The 27226-nt window shown below is 44.5% G+C and overlaps 1 protein-coding gene across 4 annotated transcripts in view; it reads right to left on the bottom strand.

Annotated features, from left to right (window-relative positions):
• Nucleotides 1-928: 928 nt before the first annotated feature.
• AXIN2 (axin 2) overlaps nucleotides 929-27226 on the bottom strand; it is a 79331-nt gene continuing 53033 nt past the window's right edge. For all 4 annotated transcript variants that reach the window (XM_083427404.1, XM_083427403.1, XM_083427406.1 and 1 more), the window contains 8 exons: nucleotides 25255-25357; nucleotides 20246-20386; nucleotides 19335-19843; nucleotides 18900-19091; nucleotides 18348-18578; nucleotides 17440-17535; nucleotides 14215-14382; nucleotides 929-3793 (listed from right to left, as the gene is read on the bottom strand). In XM_083427404.1, the coding sequence (XP_083283530.1) occupies nucleotides 3667-3793; nucleotides 14215-14382; nucleotides 17440-17535; nucleotides 18348-18578; nucleotides 18900-19091; nucleotides 19335-19843; nucleotides 20246-20386; nucleotides 25255-25357 (1567 nt within the window). In that variant the 3' untranslated portion in view covers nucleotides 929-3666. The remainder of the gene's footprint in view (nucleotides 3794-14214; nucleotides 14383-17439; nucleotides 17536-18347; nucleotides 18579-18899; nucleotides 19092-19334; nucleotides 19844-20245; nucleotides 20387-25254; nucleotides 25358-27226) is intronic.

Raw genomic sequence — 27226 nt, forward strand, 5'->3', positions numbered from 1 at the left:
TGCTGCACATTGTGAGAACGTCAGAAGCTCCTCTTGACTTCAGAAGTCACTCTCTTCAGCGGGGACTGTAAGGTAAGTGTTGTTTAGCTTCTTACTGAAGTGGGACACCCGGTCTATATACCTTTTTGACAAGGTCACCTTTGTGTTAATGAGCATTAATGGGGCTGAGTGACTCAAGAGAGCCACCATTTTTCTCCCAGCACTGCCTCAAACCTTGCCCTGAAGACCTCTTATATGATGTGATACACGTTGATTTAATCTATGCCTAGGGTCTAGTTATTTCAGCTTTGACAGTTATCCACACGGACTTTTCAAGGCTTAATATGCTGTGACTCAAGTCTGCCAAAAACGACATGTTTCGTCCTAGTCCCTCTGCTTTCAGATACATAGGAGGTGATTGTAGATACTTACGTTAGCTACTACCAGTAAGATAATATCAAAACATTTAAACTGAGAGGAAATAGAACCCTGCATATGCTCAAAGACACTCTCTTCTTTGCCTGAAGGCAAAATGAGCCATGTTTTCCTGGCATCAAGGGTCTCAAGGCTAAATTAAGGTTCATTGTAAAACTGCTTGAAATTTCGACTTTCATTACTTCAACTTTTCAAACTTAGAATGTTTTAAACTCCCAAAATTGCCTGGATTCCTGTGGTTTGAGATTCAGTGATCTTAGGACAGCTGTCTAAAGATGATAACTTACTTAAGATTTCTTCACTCCCAGTTAATTAACCCACCACTCAATTCAACCCCTTGCATTTTCCTTTTAGTCTCCCTTCCCACGCAACAAAGTTCTTCAAATGAAACTCCTAGGAATGTATTTCTTTGGATTCAGGATGGTTTGGATGGTTAAAACTTGCTCTAATAAGCAAAAAAATAAAGACCCTTAGATTAAAAAAACCAGAACAAAAAAAGGGGGGAAAGATTATATTAATTTGAAAAATATAAAAATTTTAATAAAGGCTACATCTCTTAATTACAATAATTATTGTACCAAGTAATTTTTTTTTCTTTAAATGAAACTCTTTATAATGCATAATTTACAGTATAAGTAGAACAAATGTCATGGCAAAAGTCATAAAGTACAAGGACTTGTAGTAAAAAGGCATAAAATATATTATACATAAACCCCTTTACACAAAGAAGGGAAGAGTTTGGACCCTGAACACAGGGCGTAACATGGCATATTAACACCATGTAGGCACAGGTACTGTACTGATTGAAGTGTTTTTCTTAAAAACACACACTAGAGATAGTGTATTAATAGCGTTTTCGCATCACATTCTTTCCTACACTATATACAGACGTATTATACAAAAGAAATGTAACGTTGGCATACAATGCACCAATTCAAAACAAAACACAATAGAAATAAAATGTGTTTTCGGGGTGGGCAGGTGGCCCTTTTAAAAAAAAATTTTTTTTGCCACAATACACACAATCCAATTAGAGGATGTATTTGATAGTTTGAACGACGACACACCCAAAGCGAGAGACTCTGTTGCCCTTATATAGCTCAGTGGAATCTTTTATTATGGGGAGCCGTAATTTCATCATCTAGAAAGTTGGAAGCAAGCTACGCAGGATTGAACAGGGCACTAGCTTCCATTTGCTATAATGGAATGGGATGGGGCACCATACATTTTGACGGTTTGGCCTATTAAATACAGTTTACCATACAGAAAAGTACCACTACCGAAAATGGGACTACATTTCTTCAAATAAATAAATAAAAAAGCATCACTGATTTCGTTGAAAAACATTCTATTCAGGGTTTCCCAAACTTAGGCCTCCAGCTGTTTTTGGAATACAACTCCCATCATCCCTAGCAGGAGCTGTGGTCAGGGATGATGGGAACTGTAGTCCAAAAACAGCTGGAGACCATAAGTTGTGTGTGTGATCTGGCTAAACTGGCGTTTATGTGAACTGGATGGTTTCATGTACCGCTTTTCATAAAACTGGACTATATGAACCATTTGGGTCTGCATGAACTTCATAATTCTGCACTTGGGGACTTGCTATAGGATGCTTTGCTGAAGACACTGGAAGCAATGCAATGCATTGCATACTGCAATGCTACAAAAATACAGACAACTGTATATTCTTACCACAGAAACTGACTGATAAGACCCATATATTGTTATTACCCCCTGTAGCTGTTATATTTATCCCATGAGAACACTGCTAGGTCTGGTGCAGAGCCAACATTCTCAATCTGCCCATGGTTAGGGGGATCAGGAACACCTATGGGCCTGTGTATTCATTCATCGTCCTCTCCTGCAGTGAATTTTCCCCAAGCTCACCAAGGCGCAGCATTCCTTTGGCCCATCATTAATGGTAGCCATGGTGAGCTTCGAACCAAACTTCACAACCATGATTGGAAGCAGGCTTGAGCAAACTCTTCTAAACATAATCACAGCTAGCATTACCATCAGGGTAGATATAACCCTGCACTGTGGTTACGTGGGGGGGCGCTGCGGTCTAAACCACTGAGCCTCTTGGGCTTGCCAATCGGAAGGTTGGCGGTTCAAATCCCCACGATGGGGTGAGCTCCCGTTGCTTTGTCCCAGCTTCTGCCAACCTAGAAGTTCGAAAGCATACCAGCGCAAGTAGATAAATAGGTACCACTGTGGCGGGAAGGTAAACGGTGTTTCCGTGCACTCTGGCTTCCGTCAGTGTTTCGCTGCGCCAGAAGCGGTTTAGTCATGCTGGCCACATGACTCGGAAAGCTGTCTGCAGATGAGCGCCACACCCCATAGTTGTCTTTGACTGGACTTCACCATTGAGGGGCCCTTTACCTTTTACCTTTACTGTGGTTATACTCAAAAGAGGATTCATGGGGAAAGGGAGCAGGACGAAGAATGTAACAGTCTATGGGGTGATCCTGATCTCCTAACCACTGATAGGCAACCAAGTATTATACATCTGAACCAGACCTAACAAACAGAGCAGCATTGATTCAAAATCTACCAATTTTTAGAAGAGCAAATGTGTACAACAATATTCCCTCTTCCTCCAAGAAAAAAACAGCTGGAGGAATAATGCTGGACATAACATGATTCCAGCTTGTTTTCTAAGGTGGCAGAAATGATTTCACTTTACTTTTCTTCTTAATAAAAGACAAAATTCTAATGATTTAGATAGTGGAAACAAAGTAAATAATAAAATATAAAACCACCCCTTTTTTCCATATCACATCTTCTCTTCTCTCCATTGTTTAAAGCAGCATGCCCATAAACTGGACTTAAGGGAAAAAACCAGACTGTTCAATAAATATCAATAAGGATTACTGTAAGGTAAGCTATACACAGTTTCTCTTAGTCCATAAGGTTTGGGATCCCCAGGAAGCCATATATTATATATGGAAGTCTTTCAAAACATGGTCTGCATCTTCAAAAACCCAGAGTGGTCATGTTTTCAATAAATAGTTCGGGGTTGTTAACATCCTTGCACCCAGCTCAACAGACACCTTTTTTAAAAAAAATAATAATGTAAGGCTGATTTGGCGAAGTCTTCATAGACCTTAGTTTGTCTGTGTTGCTTTTTCTTCATTGGTTCCAACCTTCCTTCAAAAGCTTTGTTTGGTGGTTTTGTCCAAAAGCCAGCGTCTTTTAGCTTATTGTCTCCTTAAAACACACTCACACAGACAATGCCAGCCAGTCAATCTATCAGTCAATCCTCTCCACTTTCCCAAGGACTCTTCCTTCGTACATTGGCAGAACAATGTCGTCGTCCCAGATTTCTTCGAAAACTGCACCGCAGTCAAACTCTTTGCTTGCCTTCTTGAAGTAATACCTGGAATCAATAAGATCAACAGATGCAAAATAAATGAAGAGCATTTCGGAATTGCTGTTTTTGAAAGTGTCTGTAGCAAGCACCCACCCAACATTCTATATCCAGAATGTCATAAGAGCCCAAGACCCCTTGCCCAAACACCAAAATCTTATGTTTTCATGGGTAGCTATGGCAGAATTGAGACAAAGAACACCAAACATAACATTAGAAGACCCAATGGCCCATCTAAGTCCAGGATCCTGTTCTCACAGCGGCCAACCAGGTTCCTGTGGGAAGCTCACAAGCAGATTGAAAGCAACCTGCTGGATCAAACCAAAGATGAAGTTCAGCAGCCATAATCTGCTGCCTTCCAATTGCTTCCAGCATCCTCTTGCAAGGTAGGAGATCAACAGAACACCCAACTGGACCGAGCAACTAATATTCAACAGCACAGTGCCTCTGAATTTGGCTACCACCATTGATCAACCCTACACTCTGTGAATTCCACCCCTTCCAAGCCCCTTTTATAAAGGCATCTAAGGCAAGTGCCCATTAGCTCATCTTGTGATCAAATTGTGATCCATTTGCCACAGGCTGGCATTACCTGACTGCTTCTTTGACATAGTACATCAATATGATCCTCAACGCACTCTTCCCCAAAAGCCTTGCTACATCTTATAATGCTGTTAACTCTCAGGTTAGTTATCTATATGATTCACCCTAAAGGCACACATTATGGTTACAAAAGAGATGCTACTGAAAAACAGCCTGGGCATGGCAAGCGAACCTTGCCCTGGTTGTCAACATAAGGACACATGGATTTCCATCATCACCGTGTGAAACTCCATAGTCCCATTTTGTGCTGCTGACTGTTGTTGAAGTGGTGCATGTCTCGAAATGTGGTGGCAGAGACCCACATGGCAAGTTATGTTACATCTAAGGGAGAAGGGTTTTGACAGGCCCCATTGATATGCAGAATTGGCTTAGCTTGCAGAATGTAACTTTTATCTATGGTTTGGGGGCAGAAAATGGGAGCTTGTGACCCTCCAGATATTGTTGGAGTACAACTGCCATAATCTCTGAGTACTGGCTGGAGATGATGGGAACTGGAGTCTAGTTGCCTGCCTCTGGTTTAGGGACAGGAGGGGCCACACACACACACACACACACAGAGAGAGAGCGAGAGAGAGAGAGAGAGAGAAAGGGAAAGGGAAAGGGAAAGGGAGAGAGTTCAGACTGGACCTCAGCATTGTAATTGAGCCAGAGCTGTTTTGAGAGAGCTGTGCTGACAGAGAAATTCTTGCAACTCAGAATTCTGCCTTATATTCCTGTCATAAGATATACAAATGCTGGACCAGAAGGAGTTTGTGTCTTCACAGAAGCTGCTGAGACTATTTCAAGCAGAGTTATCCACTGGCTAGGTTTTAAACCTCCACGCTTTTCAAAAAACCCTACTGTCATTCTCTGTGTCAAAGTTTTGCAATAGACCACTTTAAAATGACACTGCATTATCAGCACCCTTGCTATATTGGTATTGGTATTATTATTATTATTATTATTTATTCAGCAAACCCTCACAGAACGTATTATTTAGTTGTATACCTTTGCTTTTAAAAGTTTTATTTATCTGTGGGTAAAAAACAGGCTTTGGGATTTCTGCTGTGTTTTATTGTGTTAATTTTGTTATGTACAGTAAACCCGCAAACTTAGGTGCATTTCACTTGTGTGCATTCAGCTTTACGCACTTGGCAGAAATGTTAAAAAAATTAAAAGGGGGGCAGAAAGGAGGCGGGTGTCCCATACAGGAAAAAAGGCTTTGGAAATACCACCTGCCATTGTACCCTAGGACGCGGGTGGCGCTGTGGGTTAAACCACAGAGCCTAGGACTTGCTGATCAGAAGGTCGGCGGTTCAAGTCCCCGCGACAGGGTGAGCTCCCGTTGCTCGGTCCCTGCTCCTGCCCACCTAGCACTTCAAAAGCACGTCAAAGTGCAAGTAGATAAATAGGTACCACTCCGGCGGGAGAGTAAACGGCATTTCCGTGCACTGCTCTGGTGCGCCAGAAGCGGCTTAGTCATGCTGGCCACATGACCTGCAAGCTGTACGCCGGCTCCGTGGGCCAATAAAGCGAGCTGAGCACTGCAACCCCAGAGTCGGCCACGACTGGACCTAATGGTCAGGGGTCCCTTTGCCTTTACCTTAATTATGGCTTCAGGTGTGATCCCCAGAACGTAACCCTCTTGTAAGTCATGGGCACAACTTGTGCATAATGTGATTAAGTGCTCTATAAATCTTTGTGTACAAACAGATGGGAAAGAAGAGTCAGTGAACTGAAGCCCTGAAATGGGAGGTAAATCTGCTTTACTGGAACTTGGAAGCGCAAGTTCAATTCCGACCACAACAAGGTGATTGCAGCACCATGGTTCTCAAATATCAGGAAATGTCTGGCTTACCCCCTCAGTTATTTCAGGGGTAGGCAACCTAAGGCCCGTGGGCCAGATGCGGCCCAATCACCTTCTTAATCCGGCCCGCAAACGGTCTGGGAATCAGTGTGGTTTTTACATGAGTAGAATGTGCCCTTTTATTTAAAATGCATCTCTGGGTTATTTGTGGGGCATAGGAAATCGTTCATATTTCCCCCCCAAAATATAGTCTGAGGGACGGTGGACCGGCCCATGGCTGAAAAAGGTTGCTGACCCCTGGGTTTATATCAACGCCCACGATATGGTCTTTCATCATTTGTGAGACCAGCACCACTGACTTTGCTCAACTGCATATATTTTGACAAAGCAGTCTCCATGAGAACAGGCCCTACAGCAGTTCACTGCCCCCCCCCCCCCAAGCAAGCTAAGCTTTCACAGCTCAAAGATCTACACGATTTAGACTGGCCATATCACACTCTGGACATATAAATGCAACTTAAGAGGAAAGCTCTTGAAAAAACAAAAGAAGGGCAAAAAAGCAAATTGAATATACCATTTAATAATTTTTTTTGAAAGAGGAGGCACCTTTGGGACAGTTATTTAAACCACTTACAGATATTGGCAGCAGGATTGCAAAGTTTCTCCCTGGCCAAGCATCTGATTTAAGGAAATAAAAATCCAAAACAAAACCCATTATTTCCGATTTAGCCATATGACTAAACCTTATAGAGCGCCGCACCTACAAATTTTGAGACTTCCACTAAAGTGGATTTTGAAGAAGAGAGAAATGTTACACATTGTAAAACCGGGAATATTTCATTTGAGGCCTGTTGTTGTTTTTTTCCTTTTTCTTTTTTAGTAAAAGCTCCAAACTGCTGACACATTCCAAAGAAGAACATCCAAAAACAGAACAACACTTTAAAAAAAAGGACAGAGATTGCTACATCTCTGCTTCGATATTTCCGAGTGGCCCCCTGCGTAATGAGCAATCTTGGCTTAGATTGCAATATTTGACACAGAAAGGTCAAGCAGGAGCGTCCCGCTTTCCCTTTCTTCAGGCTTGGGATCGTTAGATCACGAAGCCAGTGCTCATGCAGACAAAAAAAATTAAAAAATAGCGCCCCTTCCCCTCTTGTGTCAAACAGTAAGGACCCCTCTATTATCCTGAATTAGACCGTTCAGCTTCTTGATTAAAGGTTCCTTTTATCCCCCCTTCCAGCATTCTTCCTTCTCAGGCTGCTTAATTGCATATGCACAAAATGAAGGCCTTCCATTCAGAGGGTTAGCATTTAGGGAGCCTGCTTGTCTACTACCACACACACACACACACACACACCCCACTCCTTGCACCCAGGCTGATCTCTCGCCCTCTTCCAAGGAGCTCTCTTTTGCCATGCAGTCACAGGCAAGGAAATATTCTTATCCGATCAGCCTTAAGGGGAAAACACCAACAAGCACCACCCAAGTTTTAAAGTAACTAAGTATATTCAAAGGAAAGGCAGCTTAGTCACATTTTTTTACCATTTTTTTAAAGTATCCCCTCAACTTTGAATTCCCTCTTATAAAGCAACTTTCTTTGGCTAGGGATCTACTCGAGCACCCGTTTTTGCTTTGATATTTAAGACCTCTGAACATACCAACAAGAGACTGGTTTATCTGACAGGAGGTTTTATTTATCTGACTTTGATTAGGGAGATAACAAGATGGGTCTCTTAATCAAGTTAGAAAAGGAAAACTGTTCAGTCATAGGGCTTTTTTTGTCACTTTCAGATGAACCCATGGATGTAACAAAATCCATTTACTTCAGAAGAGCCCAAAATTCTCCCACCGACCAGCCTTCCTTTTGCTGATCCAAAACCAAAATACAATGAAACTTCCTTCTAGAATCCCTCAAGCTAGCAGGCCAGAGAGGAAAAATGAGGAGGGGGGGGGGGGGAGACTTTGAATGAGGCACAAAAGGACTTTCACTCCGTTTTATCTCCTCCTTTCCAAGAGGATAAACAGCTGTAGCAATAACTTCCCCCTTGATCTTAAAACTCTGGCAGCGTTGACAAAATTCTTTGTTTGAACGCCACATTTTTATTTTCTTGAAAGAAAGAAAAAAAAAGGAGGGGGGGGGAGCTCCACAGGCTGACCTTTTCCATAACTACAACCTTATTTCTCACAGAGAAGTGCAAAGGGGAGGGAGGTGGGGGGTTTGGTGAGGGAGAATGCAAACTAATATCTCCCCCCCCCCACAACCTCTTAAAACACATCAGGAGGTCCTTATTTGCTTGTGGAGGGGGGGGGGGACTCTCTCCATTGAAACACTTTTTGAAAAAAATGTGGCAAGGTTTGCTTTCTTTCTCTCCCCCTCTTCTGCTGTATGTCTCTCCCCCCCATTCCCCCCCCCAATTTTTCTACATCTGGCACCCATACAGTCTACAAGGCTTGGAGTTACTGCTCTTTTTCTGAACTACTGCCATGTTACCCAACACTACGCAGAGTGAATAAAAGGGGGGGGGGGCAGGCTGTGTGTTTGTAAGTGTAAGGGCATGCCTCTGATATTTGTGTGTGTGTGTGTGTGTGTGTGTGTGTGTGTGTGTGTGTGTGTGTTGGGAGAGAGAGAGAAACTCCAAAACTATTAAAACTATTAAATCGCCTCCTAATCTTTCCCCTAAAAACAAATCGACAAAGGCACATACCCACCCCTGAGTTCACACTGCCTCAGCTGAAGAGCACCCCAGCAAAAACCCGAGGTACCTACGCTGTTGCAGACTGACTCGTTCAATAAAGAATTTTGAGTGTCAACCATTTATGCATGCCTTTGTGTGTTAAAAATGAAAGGCACAGGCTTCAAAGACATGCTTATTAAGTGTGCCTTGGAACAAAATCAATGCCAGATGTGACCAGAGCAACCAAGCCAATCCTTCCCCACAGCAATGCCTGCAACTCTGGGCAGTATATATGGCCCTGTTCCTTGAAGGTCACCTGCAGCTTCGTTCTTCGTCCCCCTCTCCTCCCCCCAACCCACCCCCAAATAATAATAATCAAAGCTTGGATCAAAATGATTCCCTGAGGGAGCAACACATTCAGATAATTAGTTTCACCTTGGGTCTGTACAAAATTCCCCCCTCCCCAAATATATATATATATGGGAATCTTGTACAGTATATCTATCTATCTCTCTCTCTCCCCACTGGTCTTTGGCCTCAGCTCCTCTTGTACACATTGCGTACAAAAGTCAAATAAATAATAAGCCCAAAGTTATCTGTCACTTTAAAATGCTCTAACCACAGTTACAGCGCGATCCTATAGCAGGGGCCGGCAACCTAAGGCCCATGGGCCACAAGCGGCCCACGGGGGTCGTTTAACTGGCCCACGAGCCGCCCCCGAACCAAGCCACCCGCTCAGCGAGTCCCCCCACGCTACGCTAAACCGCCACAGCACGGGGCAGGGACTTGCTTCCATGGCGCCGGAAATCGCGTCTGCACATGTGCAGATGCCGGAAATCGCAGGCGCGCACACGTGATCCGGCCCATGAAAGGATCTCCACTGGAGTGAACCGGCCCAGGTGAGGTAAACCTTGCTGACCCCTGTCCAATAGGAATGGTAACAACCTCAGCTAAGCATCATCAGTTTCATTCTAGGTGTTCTTCAGAGGTTATCAGAATGATCCGGTCCTGATTTTCCCATCACTGACTTCCATAAAATACACAGTAAGCAAATTCAAGGCCCCTGGCTTTGTGTCTACTTAAGAGATCTAAAAAAATCTGGAAATTTTGAAGTCATTGGAGGAGGGAGGGTTTTGTCAGGAAAGAAGGGAAATTTGGGGGGAAATGGGGGGAATGAACTACTTTGCATATCAAAAGTCACTTTGTAATTTTATGCATTATGTATATCGGTCTACCATATAATTATAGTGTCTGCTATATTAAAAGTTACAGTTCATCCAGACAGTAATTAACAATTGAATTTATTAAGGTGTTTTGGAGTCGTCGTCCCCAAGCAGTGTGAACTGAATGGCAACGAAATTTTGTCGCTCTCTACTTTCTCCCACTTCCAGTCCTTTTGAGGCCTGTTAAAGAGGACAGAGGCAGATCTATTCCAACTACTCCAACAAGAGGAAGGCCATAATCAAAAGAGGCATCAGAACCTTCTTCCTTCTCTTGTGACAAAGGCAGTGCCTTCCAAGAGGCAGAGATGCATCTTGCTCTTGTATGTGAGAGTTGAACTCGCAGTTGACAGATGAGGGCTTAATACAGGAATTGTAATGATGGGGTACTGTAAATAGTCTTACATAAATGTTTTCCTGTTGCACACTTTTAGAAATAATTTGGGAGGGGGAGTGAATAGATGAACACCTTGTCTTAAACCTTTTGTTTGTCATTGTAAAAGAAAGTGTCTCATGATCCCCGTTAAAAAAAGAATAATAATAATTGAAGGGAAATGAGGAAAAACACAGGGATTTTTTTTTAATAGAATTTTTCATTCCCCGCCCCTGGGACTTTTGCATCTCCACTATATGTTTTCAGACCCATGTCTCCACTCCATTCATGGCAGGGTATGGCACAGAGACATGGTGTGCAAACAGAAATCTAGGTTTCCCTTAGAGTGTGGTCCTGAATTTTTGTGTGCTTGGGACGGGATGGGGAGCAGATTTCAACAGTGTTAGAAACTGGGATGGGAAAGCTAGGAGCCAAATGGCTTCTAGGACCTGAGTTGTGGGTGCCAAAACAGAATGTCTAGTTGCCCCAGGGGGTCGGCAACATTTTTTTTTAATCATTTTGATAAGCATGCGCTAATATGCAATTCACATAAGTGACACATTGTTAAAATCACCTTTTTAGCATAAATTATTAATACATGTTTTAATTTTGTGTTTGGAACGTAGATCCATTCCCTAAAACTGGCATCAGCAGACTGGACATCACAGTGAAATAAGGGCCTATGTTCATTGAGTTCTACAATCCAGTTTACATGAGAGCTCTGCTTGATCAGCTGAATGTACCATCTAGGCCAGGGGTAAGGTAAAGGCAAAGGGACCCCTGACCATTAGGTCCAGTCATGACCGACTCTGGGGTTGCGGCGCTCATCTCGCTTTATTGCCCGAGGGAGCCGGCGTACAGCTTCCGGGTCATGTGGCCAGCATGACTAAGCTGCTTCTGGAGAACCAGAGCAGCACACGGAAACACTGTTTACCTTCCTGCCGGAGTGGTACCTATTTATCTACTTGCACTTTGACATGCTTTCGAACTGATAGGTCGGCAGGAGCAGGGACCGAGCAATGGGAGCTCACCCTGTCACAGGGATTCAAACCGCCGACCTTCTGACTGGCAAGTCTTAGGCTCTGTGGTTTAACCCACAGCGCCACCTGCGTCCCATAGGCCAGGGGTAGTCAGCCTTTTTATACCTACTGCCCACTAATGCATCTTTCTTGATGGTAAAATTTCCTTACTGCCCACCAGTGCTCGGTGGAAGGAGGATTCAGCTTGTGCAGTAGAACCCCCCCTACCGCCCACCTAGAATCCTGAAATGCCCATTAGTGGGTGGTAGGGACCAGGTTGACAACCCCTGATCTAGGCCATCATTCTGCTCTCACGGTAGCCAACCAGATGCCTGTAGGAAGCCCACAAACAGGGCCTGAGCGAAGCAGCATTCTCCCCACCTGTGATTCCCAATGCTACCAGGAACCCAAATGTACAATAACTTCTCCTTGGTGTGTTCAGCCACCACTTCATAGAATTGTAGAGTTGGAAGGGACCCTGAGGATCATCTGGCCCAATCCCCTGCCAATGCAGGAATATGCAGACTGTCCTTTATGGGGACCGAACCTGCAACCTTGGCATTATCAGCACCACGCTCAGACCAACTGTGCTATGCATGCACTTGCACAACAGCTGTCCATACAGGGAAATCTGTCATTTTCAGGCTGAGGAAGCAAGAAAGAAAAGCACTGGCAGCTCAAACCACATGGATACTGCCTGCCACATGCTGGTTGCCCCTTGGAGAGTTTTAGTTCGCATTCCCATCAGCAAACACACCACTTTGGTAGCATATGTGCTGCCCCGTAGGGATGGACTTTATATGCTGTAATTTCACACGTTTATATTCTGCTTTCCATCTGGTATGGGCACCAGATTCAAAGCGATTCAGAGTGATTTAAAAAACAACAACCAAAAACAACCCAGAGTGATAACCAACAAATGGCTATAGAAGCCAGATAAAAAAACATCAGAGTAAAGCTACAATGTGCTAAAAACCTGGAGGAATAAAAAGAAAAAGGCAGGGCAAAAGGATAAAGACAGAGTTGGTTGCCAGGCAAGCCTCCCTAGAGCACACATTCCTAACAGCAAAAGGCCCTATCCTGGATTGCTTCCTGCCTCTCCTCTGATGGCAGATGGACAGCTTCCAATGAGGACCTTAATACATAGGCAGGGCATGTCTTCATAACACAGAAAACACATCAAGGCTGGGGTGGCTCTCCAAATGCTGCTGGACTGCACCCCTATCACCCCTGAGCATTGGGCATGCTGGCTGGGGCTGATGGTTGGTGGTGGTCCAACCATGTCTGGAGCAGAGCAAGATCTCCTACCCCTGCTTTAAAGCAGTAAGTTTTCCAAAGGAACCAATGGCATGTTGTGAGCTTTTGGCAAAAACTCAAGTGCACCAGGGCAACTGTGAGTGGAGAAGACACAGAGGATCAGGAGGTTAAGAGTAACAAATGCTAGGGAGGAAGACAATAGCTATGGGGGTAATTATATGGTCCTGCGGTAGAATGAATCCACAGCTTCCAATGTGGGTTTTGAGCCCTTCCACTGATGCTCATACTTTTCCCGCTGTCGCAGTCCTGCCAGCTACAGACATTCACACCTTGGCTAATGTGAGAAGTGGGTATAATGTGAGCAGTGGGTTTGCCTGACTAAGGGACATTTGGCAACACAAATTCCAAATGCACATAGAATCATACAAAAGAACTGTAGATCTGGAAAGGATCGCAAGGGTCATCTAGTCCAATCCCTTGCAATGCAGGAATCTCAACTTAAGGCATATCTCGCTAAGGGCACATTCACACATTGGGTATTTACACAGGACGTGCCAACAGAGGAAATGTGAGCTGCATGTCCGGTTGATCCCATGTACTGTAATGTCCAGGAGATGGACATGTACCTCAAGATCTGAAATCTTCACTCAATACTACAATATTGATTCGTAGCATCTAGTTTGCAGTACTTTCTGTGAAATATACACCTTTCCTCACACAGTTTGTGCCTGATACCTTCAGCAAATAGTGTACCAAGTACAATAAATTAAAGTGGCTTATTTCTTTTCACAAATTAGGGTTTATCATTTTAGTCTGTTTCCTTGGGCAAGCAGGACTTTGATTTAAGGCTTAGTTGCTTACATAGCCTTGTGCAAAACAAACCCCAGAATCACCTAACCAAAGGAAGAACACACTTCAGACGCTATCACCTCCCTTGCAAATAGAGACACATACCTGTGATCTCGTAGGAAGCACTTACATGCGCAATAAACATTGCTACCCCTCAGCAGCTGATTACTCTGAAGCTGATTATTTACATTTTGCAAGCTGCAAAGGGGGAATAATTAGCTACAGAGCAATCGATTGCAGGGAAATCAAATTACTTGTTACAAACAAAACCAGAAGCACTTCTAAGGCAGCAGCAATAGCCAGGGAATGAACTCAGAATGAATGAATACCTATTACGCAAGACTGTGGCTCATCCGCTTGTGAAAGGAAACTGTGCTAGCAACATCGTTATATAGTCTATCCACCCGGTGAGGCCTAGTCTGGTTGCTGGAGCAACCAATCCACCTCTTAACTACTATTGGTTTGGTGGGTAAATACAAAGAGGACAGCAGAAACTCAGACAGACTAGTGAGCAAAGTTGCAGCCAACCATCAAAAGCCTTTCCTTGTGGGAGGATGCTTAGAAATATCTCTTTGGTTATTTTGGCACACGGTCTCTGCAAACACAAGGGAAGAAGAAGAAGAAGAAAGAAACCACAAATATGCTTACCTATAATTTCCCTTCTTGCTCAGCTGCTCTTTAAAGTGCCCAAGTGTCAGGCTCTGGGCCTTTAACATCCTCCTATAGGGAATTTCCTCTCCACAGAAAAAATAAGTGACAACCAACTCACTAGGCTGGGAAGAGTGAGCAACAGGGAGTTTCTTTGGTTCTTTGTGACTGAAACATAAAAGAAGGGACGAAAGAAATAGACATTATTTAGAAAGTATTTATGCCATAGTCAGAGAGCACAACTTCATGAGGAGCATATATAGTCAGCTAACCACCTATAGCAGCTGGATAGTAAAATATATGCATAAGCTTGATACACCAAACTCTGAAAGTCTCCATGCCCGATAAACATTACCAGAGGATGGTTAGAGGAATGGGGTTTGCATTTAAACACAGAGCATTAAAGCCAAGGGGCAAGACCAGCAAACTTTGTGGAGTTTTGAACCCGGCAATGCACAAGCTTTAATTGCCAACCTGAAACCCATGTAAAAATCTCAAACTGAACACATATTTTGTGGCCTAAAGATTTACAGTTGGGGTTGTAGAACCTGTGGCCAATAGTGGATGGCAGCGTGGGGGGCGGGCACTCGCCTAGCCTGCTGTTGCCCATCTAGCAGTTGCATACAGGGATGGAGAGGGAGCAAGGCAGAAGTGAGGCTGGTGCAGTGCAAACGCACCAGTGGAACTAACCTGCTGTTCACACCAGTGCTTTTGCGCCTTGCCAACCTCCCCCTCTCTGTTCCAATATGCAGCAACAACAGAGGCAACCAGAGGTCAGGTGAGTACCATTGCCCCACCCCACCTTCTGATATTGCCTGCAATCCTCCAAACGCCGATACCCATCTGCTCCAGCCATCATGGCCAATGGGCAGGGATGATGAGAAATGTGGTCCAGAAATATCCGGAGGCCCACAGGTGTCTCATCCCTGCTTTATAGGCTCGAGTCAATTTGGTCCACAGGGCAACACAATGTCAGTCTCATTCCCACCTCTAATTTGTTGTTTATATGTTGTATGAGCTTGGTCAAGTCAAGTCATTCCTTTATGTTCCTAAAAGCAACAACAACCCTGCTGTCCATTTCCAAACACCAATGGAATAGGCCAAATGGTGGAAGTTGAGTGCTGGAGCTTTAGCCCTCCCCATGTATGCAATGGTTCAGTTCAACTACATGGATGGAGTCTGGCTGAGGTGCTTTCTAGCCACTTCTCAGCCAGGTTCACTTTGCCATAGACAACTAGAGTGTTTGTTCCTTTGGGGAGCTTAGCTGAATTACTGAGCTCTCAGGACTGTGTAAGACTTCTTAGGAACTAAACTGCATACAGGTGAATTCTGAGAAGAGATAGCCCTTGAGGAAACTTTCCACTATGGTTCCCAGCACCCTGTAACCTTCTCAGAAGGAATGGTTGTTGTTGCTATTTAAATTTGGCAGTTGTTTTATCATGCCCAAGGCAACCCAAAGCAATTTACAACCAAACATGCAGGCAATGAACCCCATATAGATAGGTTAGAGCCAAAAAAAGAGGCATTAAAAAAATCTTGCCCACATCTAAAAGGCCACAGATGGTTAAAGACCAAAGGCCTGGCTGCAGAGGAATTTTTTTTGCCTTGCACCTAAAGATATGCAATGGTGCCTTCTGGACCTCTTATGAAGGGGGCACAACAAGAAGAAGGGTCCAGGATTATGAGCGCAGGATCTGGGTCAAAGCATATGTGGAAAGGTGGTCCTTGAGGTATTGTGGATGAAGAATTAAACTCAGTCAGAACCAACTAAGAAACTGCAGTGTTATTCTCCATGGCTTGATGAATGTCTTAATATAAATTGATGGAGAACATCTTCTGAAACTAGTTGCCTGTAAAGCTTCTGTATTTTTCCATGCTGAATTTCTGGACTTTCAGCAGTGGTTAGATTTTTAAGCCTTCATCTATGTGTTTTGAACTGCATTTTACCAATTTGTTGCATTTTATCACTGATCTCCTTGTTTTTAATGCAACAGATTAACATGGTTATCCCTCTGGAAATCAACTAACTTGATTTCCAAGCCTCTACAATCACGTGGAATACAATCTTGTCTACACACAAGCCTTTTTGGTGGTGGCTCCACATCTGTGGAATGACCTGTCAATTTTATATTGTTTTAGACAGCAGATAAGAACTCACTCTTTCTGTCAAGCTTTTAGAGGTGGAATGGTTAAGCCATTTTTATGATGCTGTCAATTAAGTTATACATGGGCATTTTTAAAAATCTTCTTGCTTATTATTTTTTATATTGCCTTATATTTTGTAAGTTGCCCTGTGACTTGTGTGTGTGAGAGAGAGAGGGAAGGATGGTATAGCAATCTCTTACTAAATAAATAAAATAAATCCAAAGCTTCACATGAGCAGAGGTTTCTAATTCACTTCTGTGTCAAGACAAACACCATACTTTCTTCTGCACTGATGTGACCAACACATGCATATTAAAAACTGCTGTGTCCAGGTAAGAGATCTGCCTGTTGCACCAGATTCTGTGGTGCAGTTACAGTCAAGCAGATTTTTGGAGCCATGATGTTGTGGAGCCAATGGCAGGAGCAGCTCTCCTCACACCTTGGGACTCCCAAGGAAGAGCGACCCTCTTCAGGAATAACAAACAACTCAGTTACTCAGCAGAATAGCAATGGTGCTTTGAATGCCATGCAGGCAACTTCTGAGGCAACATTGACTTGGCATGTCAAAAGGTCACAAAGTGTTACTCCACAGTAATTTACTCTTCCTAATTTGTTCCAAGTCTTTGTAGAGTGGCTTCAGGAAGAGAAAAAAAGCTACTCGCACAGACAGCTGGTGGACTTAAGGTCAACCAATTAAAAATGAAAGGCTACAGTCAGGTGGCTTAGCCTGGACTTCAAACATTGCTCATTGCTTAAGATGAAGAGCGTAAGAAAGAAAACTTTAATTATTTAGACTGTAGCAGATTTCTTGTTAAAAAGAACTATCCTGTAATTAGACTAATCCAATCTTTGTCCACTTTACAGGAATGCAAGCTTTTTTAAAAAATAAAAAAAATCAGAAGACAAGATTTGGAAAAAAAATGTTTTGTTCTGTTTTCACCCCCCTCAAAAGAGGAAAGACCAAGCTTTAGCTGCCATGGAAAGATTACATTTTCAAAGCACCACCCCACTGATAAAACACAAGTTTTGAAAGGTAATGAATGATATCCAAAGCTAGATTTTGCATATGGCAACACTCACTCTTCTGCCGCTACGCTTGCATTGCAGAAAGGACTGTTTCCTCCTGGTACAGAAGTCAAGTGGTTGCGATCCCTGGGCTGACTCGAAGCTGAACATCTAAAGGTTGAAAAGCGGGGAGGGGGAGCAGAGAAAGGGAAGAATGATTAAAGATGTCAAATCCCACCAGTATAACTAATATCCAGTGCAGACAGTTTAAACTATGCCTGAGTTTTCCCGTGAAAGACACCAAGGCTCTTTGGCCAAGTAACCAGATTCACTTCCACAAGACGTTTAAGAAAAACAAACAAGGGCAGAGTTCAAAATTCTAATTGTTTATGATAAGAACGGGAGATTATAATTTCTAAGGCAATGTTCCGTTTAATTGCTGGGCCTTTTGTGGTTTTGCACCACCAGACCTTCACATCACCTGCAGTGCCATAAACTTCCAGTAGGATGAAGACAGTCAAACTAAAATGGCATTAACTTGCAAGGGGATTTACAAATCAAGCTATTGGGGGGGGGGGTTACAGCTGTTAAGAAGTTTTGTTTCTTCTCCATCTTAAAAAGGGTTGCGTGAAGCTCAAACTGGACTGGAAAGAGCCTTCCTAATGACAAAAGAGTTAAGGTCGGGGAGGGGGCAAAGAGGTAGCCGCTGTGCTTCAGCCCCAAGTCACCCCTTCAAAAGGGCTAAATGAACCACATGAATTAGCATCACATCTTTCCCATCTTTCATTCTAAGGACTGATCACCAGACACGAGCCTGCAAGAACATAGCCTGATTTGCTTTATTTTCTTGCCACAAACCATCAGCTAGCTGATAAGGATGTGAAAACATTCAACTTTTGAAGATAATGTTCACACATTCAAGACCTTTTGCACCTATGCTGCAGTAAAGAGGCATCCTAGCACCCAACCTGTAGGAAGGTTACCGTTGTTTCTGTGGCTTGGACACTTCCTCTAGCCTGCGGCAAGCTTCCTCCAGCTGGGCCAGAGTGTTAGGCGGCGTCAGCGGGGGCATGGCGGGATCCTGGACGAAAGGGTGGGCGGGCTGAGCGCCACGCGGGTGGCTGCTGCTCCCCCAGAGGTGGTGACGGGCTGGGCGCTCGCCAGGCATGCCTCTGGTGGACTCTGAATTGTAGGCCTTCTTTGTGCTTTGTGTGCTGCAGAGAAAAAGACAGGGGAGAGGGAAGGAACAAGGTTATAAAAGCTGGAAAATATGAGTTTAATAGCAGCTTCTGTTCTGTGCACTCACTCTCCCAAAAAAAGAAAGAAAGAAAAGAAAAAGTCTGTCATAACATGAAAGGGGGCTCTTGCCAAAAACATGACATTTTTGTGGTTTTTCTGGTTCCGCAGAACAGCTTTCATATTAAACCGGAGGAGCAAAAGAGCTCCATTTGTTTTTAGTGATTGTAAAAATAGACAGCTGTGTAATAGATAAATATTTACCGGGAGCAAGAGTGTTGCAGACAGCTTATATTTACCTATGGGGTTTGTGCTTAGATTGTCTTTCACTCTCCAGCATCCACTGCCAGACATTCTGAGAGCGGTCCGCCTCCCCTCCAGGTAGCTGGATTCCTGGTGGTATGGAGAGCCCTCCTCCTTCCCCGCCTGGCAGAATGATGCCATCTGGTAGCTTACAGTTCCTTTTGGGTAGTGTCCCGGTTCGGCTGAGGCTTCAGTGAGAGAGAAAAGAGAAGAGCACTTAAGATCGCTGCTTGTTTGCCGTTCTGCTAGCTTATGCCAGAAACACACAGCACCCCAGCTCTCCTCCTCTTCCCCGTAATCCCCAGCTCTTTGCGATTTCATAAACTACCAACAGCTACCCATTGTTTACAGAGCACGGCCTGAGTCACAGCACTATAGCCAAGTTTCTGACACCTGCCCTTCCCCATGCTCAACCACCAGAGGAAACTTACCCAAACGGCTCTAGCGGAGCCATAGGGAGGTCCACCCCCTTGGAGTGCCCCTTGCACTTTGAGTAGCAATAATAGTCACTGCCCCCGGCGGCACATAAACACTGGACTCGCTGGGCAGCTTCCGCTTCTATCTGCTCTTTCGTCTTGGGAATGGTGTGGTGGTGGATGTAGTGGTGGTGAACGTGGTTGGTGGTCTGCTTCGTGATAAATCCTTTGCCGATGAGGGCGCAGGCTGTGGGGATCGAGGCTGTGCCCGGCGCAAGGAGCAACTTGCCCCCGGGGAGGCGGTCCGGAGAGCGTGCGCGAGGGCTGTGCCGGCCCATGCCAGGCGACTGGCACCCCGGGGTCTTCAGCACCCGGGAGAGGTGGTCGTCTAGGATTGCCTGAGGGTCGTCCTCGTAGCTGCCGGAGGGCAAGAGGGCAAGGGGGTGCTGTGGGTGCTGATTGGCCCCAACCTCTCGGCCAGGCTGTGCGCCCGCAGGTGCATCAGATCCCTCCTTCTCTTCATCCTTCAAGAGCAAAACACGAAGGGCAATCAATCAATCAACCTGTCTGCAGAGCTGAACAAGGGCGGTTGAGAAACTGCTCCAGACATTATGCATTTCTGCATTAACAGCCTGAAGAGGAGATAACAGACCTACAAGTGGGGGGGGGGGTCAGGTCTGTTATTGTCTTTTAAATACCAAGAGGCACGAGAAGAGGGAATCATTCGCATTTTCGGGCTTTAAAGGCAGGAGAATCGACAGCTTGCCCCTAAGTAGGAACGAAGAAGCCCTGTGGTCTTGCCATCTCTTAACATCCCGCTTCGAACCCCCGCCTCTGCTACCCCCTCCTTCCCTCCCTCCCCCCTCCTAGCCAAGGGAGGCTGCCGCCCAGCAGGCGTCCGCCCCTGAAAGGGTTAATCCACCTACCTCTGTGATTTGCTGCAGCCTCTCTTCCAAGCAGTCCATGGTCTCTTGCTCCCGCTTGAGCTTCTCCAGCCGAGAGATGAGCTCAGCTGCGAAGGTGGCCGGTTCCACGGGGGTCATTTCCTTAGGAAGGCGGTGGGTTCGCTACACAGAGCGGGGACAAAAACAGCGAGCCATGTTTAGCAGGCGGCGGAAGCCGAGGCAGCTCAGCCCATGCGGCATTCCTGGCCCCGTTCAGCTGGTTGCGTCTCCATGTTTGGATGAAAAGGAGTCCGCAACCAGGCATGGTCTGCTCTGGATTTTTATGAGCCGTTGCCGCGGCCTCATGGAGTGACATTCTCCCCAATAGCGCTTGCCTTCGGCAGGAGCAGTTGGTCGCACTCCGAGGAACCCTGCTTGTTCTCTCTGTAGTACAACCAGCCCATCAGTAACTACTCTGAAGTAGAAAATCTTCAAAGACTGTTGTCAAACATCAAATGAAAAACTCCGAGGTGGGAGGGAGAGACTTTAACTCAAGGAATAAAAGTGGAGTATAAACAGAAAGGAGTTGGAAATTAAAAAAAAATATAATAAGATGTTTGGGGGGGGGGGAGAAAGGGAAGGGAACTGAGGGGGGGAGAAAAAGAGAAGTCAAACGGTTGCAGATCAGAGAAGTGCTGGTAATTTATTTCCTGGCTACACACTGGGCACCTTTGAGGTAGTGTTGTCTCAACAGTGTCCTAGATCTCCCTCTCTCTCTCTCTTTTTCTCTCTCACTCCCCCCCTCTCCCTGCCCTCCATCTCTTTGTACAGAAAATGAAGGAAGCTGCTGCAGGCAAGCAGTGCTACACTGCTGAGCGTGGCTGCCTCAAGCAGATCTATCAAGGGAAAAGGGAACATCTCCAAATCAAGTGTAGAATATAAAAAAGCAGGCGAGAGAATCTCTGCCAAAAGAAGCTAGGAAAGACCCCCACCCACCCACAATCGCTGTTCTCATCTCCCCACAAGTACTCCCCTCCCCTCCAATTCTTTTTGCCTTTACCCTTAAATTCTGCAGGCAGGCACACACAAACACACATTTTATTTTATTTTTTATTTTTTAAAGCAGAAATCCGAACTGCCAGCTCTTTCACATACTACCCATGAGATGAGGTGGGGCCTCTCTCTGCCTCTCTCTCTCTCTCTCTCTCTCTCTCTCTCTCTCTCTCTCTCTCCTGCAACCACTTAGCTTCAGAAATGATGTGAGGGTAGAAAAAGGCCACTCTGCTGGAAATTGTCACTCTTACACAAGCTGGCTCTATTCAGTTCCCTGATCAAAGCACTGCCTTACAGAGAAAGTCGATTTGCACGCCCCAGGACAAAATAATCTAATTTACAAGCGGAGGCTATAGAACTTTCTTTATGGAAGGGATAGGGAAATATAATAAATAAATAAAGAGAGAGCGCACACATACACAAAACATCTCTGTACACCTCAAATTATCAATCTGCCTACGTATCTACTAATGTTTTCTCTACTACATAAGGAGAGGGATTTGGTTACACAAATCATGAGACAAGATAGGTTAGCACTTGTCTGGGTAAACAGTTTTGCAGAGAAATGCCTCGCTAGAAGAATCACACCAGCATCTCCCTCAAATCTTCTGTACTTTACAGGAGAGGGCAAGCCAACCTTCCAAAATATATAGAACAAGATTAGCTGCTTTCCTTGAAAACCAAGAGGCAGGAAAAACACTGGGTTTTTTATTTATTTTTAATTTTTGGAGGCACATATTTGGTACAAATATCCTCTTTCCTTTGCAGAAGCTGGGATGCCTATTTCCTGCCAAGAAGTTGTAAGTAGTGGTAGAAATCCTGGCTCCGCTCAAACAAATAGCAGAACTCCCAGTGACTTCAATGAACACAGGATTTCTCCTGGTGTGTTTCTCTCTCTTTGACGTCCTGGAGCAGACCAGAAAATGAAAAGCATGATCCATTTTTTTAGAAAAAAAAGAAAGGAAGGGGGGAAAGCAGCTGTGGAAGTTAGGGGAGAGATTTAAGAAGGGTCTCCCCCCCCCCAATTTCCCTCCTAGCCTTCCATTCATGTGGCTTAAAATGGGTAGGAGGGCGGACACTTCATATCAGTTCTTCAGAGCTAATCAACATGGTGCAAACATACCAGAAGGCAAGTCCATATTCATTGTCCTCAAAAAAGAGGCAGTGTTTGGGAAGAGGAAGAGGAGGGGGAGTTCTACCCAGAATTCATCTTTCCAATGGTGGCTGGGCACATGGAGCCCAGTGTGAAAAGAAAACACAGAGGGGAGTGGGGAAGTATGTCAAATTGGAAAAGGAGTCATACAGGAAAATGGAAACAAGAAAGAACATACAGAGAAGTCTTGCAGGATCATTATCAAACGTCCGTCAAGTCTGGCATCCAATTTCCAATGGGGTAAAAGATAGGTGACAACATAAGAAGACTGCAAGAGCAGGACCTGAGTGCAAGACCACCATCCTCACTTGGGATTCAGAGGCCTACTGTTTGGCAGGTGCTTCTATAACAGCAGCACTTTGGACACTATGGGACTTCAGCTCCCATCATTTCTGCCTGGATTTAGGGTGGTGCGGGTGGTCCCGTCCCCCCAGGATGAAGAGATGGGGGACACAAGAAATCATCATCATCATCCTATACTTATAGTGGTATCTACTCAATACTTGTAAAAATAAGGATTATTTAGGAGGGGCGCCCAATTTTGTCCTCTCTCAGCAGAGACATCACCTTGCCAACAAAGGTCCGTATAGTTAAAGCTATGGTTTTCCCAGTAGTGATGTATAGCTGGACCATAAAGAAGGCTGATCGCCAAAGAACTGATGCTTTTGAATTATGGTGCTGGAGGTTACTCTTGAGAGTCCCATGGAGTGCAAGAAGATCAAACCTATCCATTCTGAAGGAAATCAGCCCTGAATGCTCACTGGAAAGACAGATCGTGAAGCTGAGGCTCCAATACTTTGGCCACCTCATGAGAAGAGAAGACTCCCTGGAAAAGACCCTGATGTTGGGAAAGATGGAGGGCAAGGAGAAGGGGACGACAGAGGACGAGATGGTTGGAGTGTTCTCGAAGCTACCAGAATGAGTTTGACCAAACTGCGGGAGTCAGTGGAAGACAGGAGTGCCTGGCGTGCTCTGATCCATGGGGTCACAAAGAGTCAGACACGACTAAATGACTAAACAACAACAGGGTGTCTTATTACCAAAGTCCACCCCTGGCCACAGGCTTGCCCATACCTAGTCTAGAAGCTCACAGGGCGGAGTATGAAGGAAACAGCCAGGTAACCTTTTGACCTGCCCACTGCCCTTCGCATATGGTACTCAGAGTGCCATGAATACAGGCTTTTCGTAGCCAGCAAAAAGGAAACATTGAGGGGAAAGAGGCAGGCGGGAAACTTTCAGGTTTAAACCTAGAAAGAATTTCTCGTGCACCAGGAATGAAACTCTGGAAGTACATTTTTAGGAAGCTTATCTAAACATGTTGGATAACTGATGGTGTAAGGCACCTGGTACCTTGTTTAGCTATACAAGGAAGGAAGGGAGGGAGGGAGGGAGGGATGCTTGGATCTGTCTTCCACCATCTTGTACATTCCTTCCTCCTCTTTTTTTTTTAGGCTGATGCAACTTTGCATTCTAACCAAGCCAAACCAAACACCACCCAACGGATCAGCATTCCATCTCTCTCCTATATTGAAGCAAACAACAACAAGGAATGGCTCAAAAAGGCATCAAGGCTAAATTCATCTAGAGATTGCAAAACCTTATCGAAGTGCCATGACTGGACAAAGTAGCTCAGATATGAACAGAAATTGGCTTCAATCCCTACTGCCGCTGCCACACTATGAAGGAAGCTTAATGACATGGCCTATCTTGCCTCTGAGAAGTTTTTATGTCCATAGAACACAAAGAGCAAAAAAGCTGGAGAGGAAACATAGCCCCCATGAAAGAGGATGTGTGTTGCATGCAGAAGAACCTCCATCTCAAGTGTAAAAAGAAAAACAGATAGTCGGGTGATAAGAAAGGCTGTTGGCCTGAAACCCCAAAGAGCTGCTGCCAATCAGAGTAGACAAAACTAGGCTGGATGGACAAACAGGGCCGTTTCCTATGTCCCCTTATGCTGGTTGGAAGAAGCGTGGAACTCCATCGCTACTGCCTCCAGGGAAGATGAGTCCAGTTGCCCCAGGTAAGCACCATTCACAGGAAGTGGGCAGTGAGCCTGCTGTGCCATTTCTAGGAAACACAAACCCCTGTGTTGCAAAATGCGACAATCTACAAAAATGCAAATGCAAGTCGCTGGCTAATAACTGTTTGTAAATATATTCATTCAAAATATAATCATTCAAAATATATAAATAAGCCACTTCAAATCTATCTATCTATCTATCTATCTATCTATCTATCTATCTATCTATCTATCTAATACAACACATCTCGCAAAATATACAAGTAAGTGCAAGTTGTTATATGTATCAGAGTCAAACAAAGATTCAAACAACCAATGAATAGCGAGGAACGCCAAACCGTCTCTCAAAGGAAGACGTCTCACAAAAGTCTGGAAAGGACAGTGCATTCGGAATAGTTCAACTGTTTCGGAATAAAGTCTTTATCAGCGAATAATTATCAATGAAATATACATACTAGTGAAGATCATACTAGTGGGTATCACTGGATAATGTAGCTGTTGATGAAGTGATCTTTGTTTGACTCTGATACATATAACAAGTTGCAGTTACTTGTATATTTTGTGAGATGAATTGTATTACACACACACACACACACACACACACACACACACACACAGAGTTTTGAAGTGGTTTATTCGTATATTTTGAATGACATCATGCCGATTATATATTTACTAACAAGTTATTAGCCAGCGTGTTGCGTTTGCATTTTGGTAGACTGCCATTTCTAGGGGCTTCTCTCTTCCCAGTTTTGCTTAGCACACTTTTAGGGCAAGTAAGTCTTGATGGGTTCTCTCTATGCCTGAACAAACTCAAGTACTTACTGGAAAGTGAGGTAGAGAAACTTGACCGTTGGCCTTGACGCTCCGATGTATTTCCCGCTGGAGTTGCTTTTTGCTCCCGAGTCTGTATGGAGGGATCCCATCACTAGAAGTAAAGGGATACAAATTGTTAATTTCCAAACAAGATACTCAGCTAAGATGCAATGAAACAAACATGGAAGCATCTCCCGCTGCCCAACAACAACAAAAAGGGTGCTTAAATAGGACTGGCTCAAACTCCAGCCCTGAAACTCCACCTCCTTCACTCATTTAAGAAAAGAGAATTTGACAGCCCTACTTCAGAGATTCTCGTAGGTGGTTGTAGAACAGAGAGGCAGGTTGATGGGCTGAGTATTTGACCAATCTGCTGTCTTTTGCCCACAGGCCTACACAAACTTTGAGCTGGGCCTTCAAATAACTAATCATGTGTTGCAGTCAAAACGGTTTCTTCCTCTTCCACAGTCAAACTTCGCTGAAAAATATTTATTCTTTTGTTTACTTTAAGAGTTTATATATACTGCTCATCAACTGAATAATATTTGAGTGGTTCATAGAATATTATGTTTTTATATATGTTGGAAGTCGCCTAATAACAACAACAATTCTTTTATTCTGCCTTTCCTCTTGAAGGACCCTAGACTGGCTAACAACACATCGTGCAGATAAAATCAGAATGGTGGTATGATATTTCTTCATTCCAGTACGAACAGATACATATTAAAACGTTAGAAACCACAGACAAATTACATCCTCCATAACCAGCAATGTATATTATTCTGAGCTTAGAATTAGTAGCCAGCAAATGCCAGAATAAACAGGAAGGCCTGCATCAAAAGTTCATCACGGTTGGCATCTACCTCATTTTAGAGAAGAGGAAGTTCCTGAAACCAAGTGCCAACACAGAAAAGGCCCTCCGTTGGGCTGTCACACCCTGTGCCTCAACTAGCAGTAGCTCCACCAGAAAAGCCTGCTCCAGTGATCTTAGCAAATGAGCAGGTCTATACAAAAAGCATGTGTTTCTTCAGAAATCCGGGCCCCAAGTTGCATAGAGCTTATGCCTAAAGAAATCTCTATGTGCAAAAACAAAAACAACCCTGCAGGGCAAAATGACAAGATGTTCCACTTCCTAACTTCTGCAATCTGGTTACTACGCCTCCCCCTCTTCACAATTTCTTTACTGAGTTTGCTCGTTTCGGTGCCTGTATATGCATGTAAATTAGGATACAAATAGGAATAAAAAGGCATACTGCAAACTGGAATATGGTTTTGCCTGCCAGCATACCCCATCTAACTGAGGCCTTGTACATATGGCGCACTGAAAACAGGAAGAACAGCTGCTGTTTGGCAGAGTGGTATGGCTTTTGTCCCTACTCCTTTTGTAGTATGGAAAGCAGGAATTGTGGAAATTTCCAGTGGTGGGATCTGTAAGTCCCAATGTGGGCTGAACCTGTGAATGTGAACAGCCTGTGTTTGCCCCCTCTGTGTTTGTGTGCGTACGTGTAACTTAGGATGAAGACATGCAACATTTCAGAGTAGGGCCACTCTGTCAGTTCCTCACTGCATTGAGCCTGAATGAATGTTTCTGCTCCAGGATCAATCTCAGGCTTATAGTTTGGTGTAGTTCTGCAGATCTGAAGCACAAGCTGGCTATGCCTGGTCTGACAGGCTGGCTCTTCATGAAGACTGCAACATGCCACTTGGCACACTCAATGAGAGATAGATTCTCTTCCTAGACAGGCCCACCTGGCACTTCAGTTGCAAAGCTAGGCTTGCTCCATGTCTGAGGGACATCTTTGGAAACTCTCTTTTCACCCACTGCATGCCTTCACTGTGACCTTCATGGCTCTAGCCCAGGGATGGGGAACCAGTGGCCTTCCACATGTTGTTAAGACTCCATCAGCTTCAGACAGCTGGCCAATAGTCAGGGTTGATGGGAGGGAGACTCCTTCAACATCATCTAGAGAGCCACTAGTCT

This window comes from Podarcis tiliguerta (genome assembly GCF_965153285.1).
Source record: "Podarcis tiliguerta genome assembly, chromosome: 2".
NCBI lineage: Eukaryota > Metazoa > Chordata > Lepidosauria > Squamata > Lacertidae > Podarcis > Podarcis tiliguerta.